General features: G+C 49.9%; 2 protein-coding genes across 2 annotated transcripts in view; one reads left to right on the top strand and one right to left on the bottom strand.

Annotated features, from left to right (window-relative positions):
• Nucleotides 1-2,689, bottom strand: part of EMH_0013500 (uncharacterized protein) — a gene marked incomplete at both ends in the record, with an annotated part of 2,847 nt that extends 158 nt beyond the window's left edge. The window contains one exon of the mRNA XM_013499841.1: nt 3-2,689. Coding sequence (XP_013355295.1) covers nt 3-2,689 — 2,687 coding nt within the window. The remainder of the gene's footprint in view (nt 1-2) is intronic.
• Nucleotides 2,690-6,265: 3,576 nt separating this feature from the next.
• Nucleotides 6,266-8,244, top strand: part of EMH_0013490 (uncharacterized protein) — a gene marked incomplete at both ends in the record, with an annotated part of 3,966 nt that continues 1,987 nt past the window's right edge. Inside the window, one exon of the mRNA XM_013499840.1 lies at nt 6,266-8,244. Within this exon, the coding sequence (XP_013355294.1) occupies nt 6,266-8,244 (1,979 nt within the window).

The raw sequence follows: 8,244 nt of genomic DNA, 5'->3' as shown, positions 1-8,244 counted from the left end.
ACTGCTCATTCTCAACAATACGCGACGCGCTCAAGGACGTCTGCAACATCGCGTTTGCGAATTCAGCTATGTTTTCAGTCGCTTTACTGTCCCTGGCCATTGCCTTTTCAGAGTCTAATCGGTCTTTCAGCTGTCGTACTGCAGTCCACGCCGTTGATACAGGGTCGGGCAGATACATGAATACAGAGCTAAATATGCCATCATACACCTCAATTTCCTTTGATAGTTCATGACAATATTGAAATATTAGCAGCGGAAGTGCTGTCTCTGCTTTTTTCGCAACCGCTATAGCCCTAAGTTTCGTCTTCTTATCCAGTGCAGATGATCCAAATCCTTCGTTATCTAGTTTGTACTTTTTCCCCTTCTTCGCCGCCTCCAGCGTTTCCTGCGCTCTCAACCAATGATCCCTCGCCAACGCTTCAATCATGCTCCACGGTTCGGCAAAGTATTTCTTTACAGCGTCTGCGGCAACATTCTGAGGGGTCGAAGCACCCTGTACCTTTTCAAGAGTGCTAGACTTTATCTTAGTTGTCAGGGTTTGCAGCAGCGCTTTGCCGCTAGCACCACCAAGCACATCTTCAGGCTTGCCACCAATCTGTGCATAAAGATCATGCGCAGAGCGCCAGAACTCTTCGCTGTCGTCGACGACAGTCTCAGCAATTTTCGCCATGGCCTCAGCCACAGCGCTGGCGTCTTCTTTGCTGAGCTTCTGGCGCTTCAGAGCTGAATTCAACTTCTCCTTTTGCATCTGCAATATGTATTTGAGCTTTTCGTTAATTAGCTGCGCGCGTCCGTACAAAGCTGCAACAGCATGGACGTCCTTCGCACTAGCTATACCTTGCAGATATTGATATTGCTGTCGAAGCAAACTTTTTACGGCATTTAACTCCTCTTCTGTTATTCCAGATGCTGTCTGACCCGCAGGTGCTGCGCGAATTTTTGACAATAACACATGGAGCTCCTGGGCCAAATTTGCATCCATCTCAACCTGTACGAGTCCACGCTGCAGCTTTCCCGTCAGCAGAGACTTTTGGGCTTGTAGTATATATTTCTCCAATGCGCTGCCCAGAGCAGACAAGCGTTGCAAGGTTTCCATCCTGAAATTCATGGCAGCAACGGCTGCGTATGCTTTGACGAAATCACCTCCACTGCATTCGTCAAGAAACTCTATTGACTTCAAGATTCTAAGCTGGGCTTCATTCTCATGTTGCAGAGCTATTGATGTATTTACCACCGAAGACAGCGTCGACAGACACAACTTGAATTCTTTCCAATCGGCCATATCCCCCAGAGCTCTCCGCATACTCTCGTAGTCTGAAGAAAAGGCCTTCTGAGAACAGTACGCATGCACTTGCTCACCGTGGGTTTTTGCCAGATTCACCAACTGCAATAGACCATCGCGGGCTCCTTCAATGCATGCTTCCATTACGCTGATGGTGTCACTCCGAATGTATGGAAGGTTTGGGTCTCCTCGGCATTTCGCCAAATCGTACTGCCGTTCCGCCTTTTCAGCTGTTTCCACATTCTGCTTCAATGTACTAACAATCCCCGGTGTCTCCCTTGCCATCAATTCATCTGTCAGCCTCGTTGCAACATCCGCCAGACTGTTGATGATGTTCCGACGAGCCCTCAAATCTCGCAATTTCTCATCATCCTGGATATCCATGACAGGTACGGGTTCTGGAACTTCGTGGGGCGCCACAAGGGCGACTTCTGGAGGGACAGACGGCTCAACATACCCCAATTCCGGCACACTAGGCGCTGGAGCTGGCGCTGGTTGTTGTGGAAGCTGTGGCAAGGTAGGCTGCATTGGCGTAGGCTCAACAGGTAGTGGCTGAGTCGGTTGTTGAACGGTTTCCACTTCTTCTGCCTCCTGTTCAATACCTGGTTGCAGCTGGTCAGGAGCCCCGGTAGGAGGCCCCTGCCCATGTGCCACTTCCTTTTCAATACCTGGTTGCACCTGCGAGGGGGCCGCCGGAGGAGTCCCCGCCTTCCGGACAAACTCCTTTCGACTCTTTTTCGCACGAGCTATCGGCCTCTGCACGAATCCTTCATCTGGTACTCCATCGCCACCAGGCTCCTCTGGTTGTTTCGTTTGTTTCTCATGTGGAACTTCCGCTTTTGGTCTACGCCGCGGCATCGGCACGGGCATTTGTGCCATAGGCATTTGGGGCAGGGGTATTTCTTTCGCAGGTTCCTCTGGCTGCGAAACTACCAGTTCCGGTGAAGGTTCTTCTTCTTGCACAGGCTTTCCTTCTTCTCCTGCTTCTTCTGCTTCTTTTCTTTCTTCCCCTTCCGCTTGGGGTCCCTCTTCGGGAGGTTTGACTTCTTCTTCCGCCTTCTTTTTGCGCTCTCTCTCCCTGCGAAGTACAACTGCCCTTATTAATATTAAGAAGATCACAGTGAAAGCAATTACGTGGCATCGATTCTCTGTAAGGTGTAAACTCGCCAGCTGGGGATTCGTTACTTCCTGCTGGGCAGCCAGTTCTGCATGCAACCTAGCCATCGTGTCGTCCGGTACTCCTCCGGTGGTTTCCAATTCTGCATCCTCCTCGGCGGCCTTTTTACCTGATGCCCGTGATGAGTACACATTCTGCTGCTCCACAATCCAGAGTGCCACAAATAGCCACAAACACCAGAAACACCTGCGCAAGCCAGGCAGCTTGAATGACTGCTTCTTGCTTTTCATTGTCACAATGAGGCCAGTCACCCGGAGTAGTATCAAACGTAGTGTAGATGCCAATAGACCCCTCCTAGGCTGACAACCTGGAGAGAGGTCGACTTGCTGAACCCCCCCAACACATTTAATGGTAACAGCTTGGTTCGAATACAGATCATGCAAAGATAATGCTACTTTTCAAGTGAATCACTCCGCAAAAATCCGCAGAGAATGATAAGGAAGGAGGGGGGCAGGGGAAGTTGTATCCTGCAGGCTTGCGATGTAGCTTGTGTGGGCCTCACGAAATACTTTCACACAAACTAATGACAGAAAAAACAACTGCTGATGGCGATTACAAAGAGGAATTAGTTTGACGGAACTCGTTCTTCAACTCGAAACTCGTATCGAGTGCTGCATCTCAAGGGCTTGCCGCTCACGGCGGGAACCGTGGAGCGCGAGGCCTAGAAGTGAATAGATGCATGATGTTCTGGTTATAGCATCCGTAAAATACGTTATTTAGAGATTCCGTACGCGGGAACCGTCATGGCCGCTCAAGCGGGGGCTATACAACGCTGGCCGACAGCAACCGGGCATACGGCCACCTTGGGGACAGGAGACCGAGTACAGGATGTCCCACCAGGGGATATCTGCAGAGCGGGCGTTCGGCCTTGCCCTAGACAAACGGTGTTTTGTTTTCGGATATTTTTTCCTTAGCCAACACTCTAACATTCATTTTGTTTATGTTCTTTTTCAGCTAACGGATGTGTCCGTTAGATCGCCGGCTGGCAACCCAACAGAGTAATTGTAATACACTGTCGCGCCTTTGCACCGCGTGCGCAACCTATCTAACAGCCCGTTCGTGACAATTAAGGAGAGGATCTACGTAACTTATGTTAGGAAATAGCAGTAACGGCAATATTGTGGACAAATATTAGAGGGAAAATGGTAATTCTCTAGTTAAAAACCCTCTGACCGTGCCCCCGCCCCTCCGCTGGGTGATCGGTCGTTAGATCATAGGACCGCAAGGGAATGCCGGCGTAGGGGCCGCGGCACTGTCACCGGCCCGCGTACTATAGTGACTCTGCCTCTTTGGAGGAGTCGGCTTACCTCCACTAACCATTTTCGCTCTACAGTTAGATTAACTCATTTCTAATTTTACACGTAATTATAAATTTCCCTTCGTTTTGGTCCACTAGTCGTCTTCGGTTGTACATTGTAGCGCTAGTACAGTAATGGCTGCATGACTATTTCTGCTTATGCCACCGGAATTCTAATTAGAAATTAAGTGAATTAAAAAACTTGTGTCCGTTTCGGTAAATTGGCATGTATAAATATATATAAACATACAGATGTCGATTGGCTTCCACGTCGCATTATCAATATCGTTGGAAAACATATAGGGTGCGTCTACAAGCTTCAGTAATTTCAGTGTTACTGGGCCTACGCTGTGAACCCCAGGGCATTACAAGGGTGCAGGAGCCATACCGCCCCAGTTGCGGGTTGGATCAGCGAATTATTTTTAGGGAGACTCTGAAGGGGCCGTCGTGCCTTGCGGCCCATAGGGCCCCATAACATCCGCACCGATTTGACTTTATCTATTTTGCTCATTTATTTATTTATTTACTTTTTGTATATGAACATGGTACATCAATCCTTCCTAGAACTAACTCTCTTTTTGCATATCGGGAGTCTCATCTGTGATCCTTCCAGTTTGACTCCTTACTGTCTTGCTAGTCTCAGGAGTGAGACCACAGGTGCGCCGTCATCATGATCACCAGGATTCTAGCGCTAATTACTAGCGTGTCCCTGATCTATAGGTTGCAACATTATCATTGTTGAAAGTATACGGTGCATGTAATGATTTCGTTAGTTTCAGTCTTACTGGGCCTGCCCTGCAGAAACCAGTGTTTTACAGCCTAACTATAGTTACAGTGCATTTCTCCGCAGCTAGCGATGCTGCGGCGAGTTAGCGCACAGACTTGAAGTAAGAGCTTCGGGGAAGTTCCTACCTCAAGTAAGTGTTTCCCCACAGCGCTTACTTCAAGTCTTTGCGTTATTTGCAGGCAGACCACGCTACATATGACGGAGCATGGAGCTTCATCTGCCTGCAGTCAGCATATGATCATTCACTTGGCCTTGGTAGGTTGCCTACAAGAAAATACAAACGCTCTATAAATGTATACAGAGGTCAAGCATGGAGTAAAGGAAGCTTCGTTAAATCGTCCTTGTGCGCACACGTGACGCTGGCTTGCATCGCCAGCTGCGGCGAGGTGAAATGCAGCTCCAGCTGCAGCTCCTGTTAAGCTGCCTCCTCCCCCGCAACCCCAGGCCCGGAGCTGAATGTTGCCTGGTCTGGCTACAGGTAGCACAGGAACCTTCACCTGGCTTGGTAGCTTGCGTGTAAGCAAATGCAAACCTTCTACAAGTACATCCAGAGGTAAAGCATGCAGCAAAGAAAGCTTCGTTGAAGCTTCGCTGTGTGCACGCGCAGCGAGGTGGGCTGCAGCCCCACTTCAGGCTGCCTCCACCCCGCAACACCCAGGCCCTGAGCTCAATACCCAGGAGGCCTGGAGACAGGGGAAGGATGTCAGATGCTCTGGGGAAGGTTTTGCTTTAAGTCTTTATCTACATTACAGCTCGCTTCTGTCCTTGATTAGGTCCAGTGAGCAAGCGCTGTACTCCCCGCAGCACCCAGGTCCTGAGCCCAACGCCCAAGATGCCTGAGGACACGGGAAGGAGGTCAGTTGCTTTTGGGAAGCTGTTACTTTAAGTCTTCACCTACACTGCAGCTCGCTCGTGTCTCTGATGAAGGCCAGAGAACAAGCGTCGTAATTACTCTGTAGGGTCGTGAGTTGACGGTCGAACGGACACATCCTCTAGCTGGAAAGGAACAAAAACAAAGTGAAACTGAGAGCCTTTGTTTCAGAAAAAACATCCGAAAACAGGAGACCGTTTGCCTGCGGCTTGGCTGAACGCCACCTCTCCAGACATATCTGGGGGGGAGATTCCGTAATCGATCTCGCCTCCCCAAAGGCGTCAGCATCTCCTGTTGCTGTCGGCCAGCGGTGTATAGCTCCCGCTTGAGCGGCCATGACGGTTGCGGCGTACGGAATCTCTAAATAACGTATTGTACGGATTCTATAACTAGAACATCACGCATCTAGTCACTTGTAGGCCTCGCGCACCACGGTTCCCGCCGTGAGCGGCAAGCCCGTGAGATGCAGCACTCGACACGAGTTTCGAGTTGAAGAACGAGTTCTGTCAAACTAATTCCTCTTTGTAATCGCCATCAGCAGTTGTTTTTTCTGTCATTAGTTTGTGTGAAAGAATTTCGTGAGGCCCACACAAGCTACATCGCTAGCTTGCAGGTTACCACTTCCGCTGCCCCCTTCCTTCCTAATCATTCTCTGCGCCTTTTTGTGGAGTTATTCACCTGAAAAGCAGCATTATCTTTGCATGATCTGCATTCGAGCCAAGCAGTTACCATTGAAATGTGTTGGGGGGGTTCAGCAAGTCGACCTCTCTCCAAGTGATCAGCCAAGGAGGGGTCTATTGGCATCTGCACTACGTTCGATACTACTCCGGGTGATTGGCTTCATTGTGACAATGAAAAGCAAGAAGCAGTCATTCAAGCTGCCTGGCTTGCGCAGGCGTTTCTTGTGTTTGTGGATGTTTGTGGTACTCTGGATTGTGGAGCAGCAGAATGTGTACTCCTCACGCGCATCAGGTAGAAACGCCGCCGAGGATGATGCAGAACTAGAAACCACCGGAGGAGTACCGGACGACACGATGGCTAGGCTACATGACGAACTGGCTGCCCAGCAGGAAATGGTGGATCCCCAGCTGGCGAGTTTACATCTGACAGAGAATCGATGCCACGTAATTGCTTTCACTGTGCTTTTCTTGATCTTAGTAAGGGCAGTTGTACTTCTCAGGGGGCGAGAGCGCAAAAAGAAGGCGGAAGAAGAAGTTAAACCCCCCAAAGAGAAACCCCAACCGGAAGGGGAAGAAAGAAAAGAAGCAGAAGAAGGAAAGCCTGTGCAGGAAGAAGAACCTTCACCGGAACAGCTAGTTTCGCAGCCAGAAGAACCTGCGAAAGAAATACCCCTGCCCCAAATGCCTACGCCAGAAATGCCCGTGCCGATACCGCCGCGTAAGCCAAAAGCGGAAGTTCCACATGAGAAACAACCAGAGGAGCCTGGTGGCGATGGAATACCAGATGAAGAATTCGTGCAGAGGCCGATAACTCGTACGAGGAGGACCGGAAAGCAGTTTGTCCGGAGGGCGGGACCTCCTACCACAGCCCCTCCCCAGGTGCAACCAGGTATTGAAGAGGAAGAGGAAGCGGCAGCAGAAGAACACGCCCAACAAGGGACTCAGCCACCACCTGTAGGGCCTACTACACCACAACCTACCTTGCCACAGCTTCCAGAACAAGCAGCTCCAGGTCCAGCGCCAGGTCTGCCAGAAGATGAGTACATGGAGCCTTCTGTCCTTCCAGCCGTTGTCACTTTGCCGCCCCACGAAGCGCAAGAACCCACACCTGTCGCGGATATCCACGAAGATAAGGAGCTGCAAGAATTAAGGGCTCGGCGGAATGTCATCAGCAATCTGGTGAATGTTGCGAACATGCTGGTAAATGAATTGCCGGGAAATGAGGCACGGTCAATTCTCGATGTATTAAAGGAAAACGTGGACACAGCTGAAAAGGCGGAGAGGGAGTACAATGTTGCAAAGGGCCGCATGGATCCAAACCTTCCACTCATTCGGAGTGAAGCCGTCATCAAAATGGGAGCGTCCATTGGAGGAGCCCGCGATGCTCTAGTGGAGTTAGTAAGTCTTGCAAAATTCCACGGTCAGCAAGTGTATGAGTACTGTTCTGAGAAGATTTTTTTTTCAGACGCCGTGGGTTTGCAGACAGCTCTGGATAATATGATGGATTCGAATGCATTCAAAATATCTCTCTTGACGCTGGGTAGGGTGGCAAGTGCTTCTATAACTCTGATACATGAGAATGAGGACCGGCTTAGAATCCTGCAGTCATTGGAGTTCGTAGACGAGTGCGGAGCAAATGATTTTGTCAAAGCTTACGCAGCCGTTGCTGCCATGAATTACAGGATGAAAACCTTGGAACGCTTGTCTGCTATGGACGGCGCGTTGAATAGATATATACTCCAAGCTCATAAGGCTTGGCTGATGGGAAAGCTGCAGTTTGTTCGCGTACCACGTGAGATGGATGCAAATCTGATACAGGAAATCCATGTGTTATTGTCAAAAGTTCGCCCAGCATCTGCGGGGCAGACATCCTCTGGAATAACAAATGAAGAAATGCAAGCTGTCAAAGATTTGTTTCAGTGGCAATATAAGGATGTTCAGGGTATGGAAGCTGCAGAGGACGTCGAGGCTGCCACATATGCGTACCAACGCGCGAATCAAGTTAACCAAAGGCTCAAATCCATACTGCAGGCGCAAAAGGAGAGGTTGAATTCAGCTCTGAAGCGCCAGACGCTCAACAAGGAAGAGGCCAACGCTGCCGCTGAGGCTATTGCGAAAATTGCGGAGACTGTCGTCGGCGACATCGAAGA

The sequence above is a fragment of the Eimeria mitis genome, genomic scaffold (assembly GCF_000499745.2).
Source record: "Eimeria mitis Houghton genomic scaffold, Emh_scaff473, whole genome shotgun sequence".
NCBI lineage: Eukaryota > Apicomplexa > Conoidasida > Eucoccidiorida > Eimeriidae > Eimeria > Eimeria mitis.
Note: the sequence above shows the minus strand (reverse complement) of the source record. Positions and strands in the feature narration are given on the sequence as shown.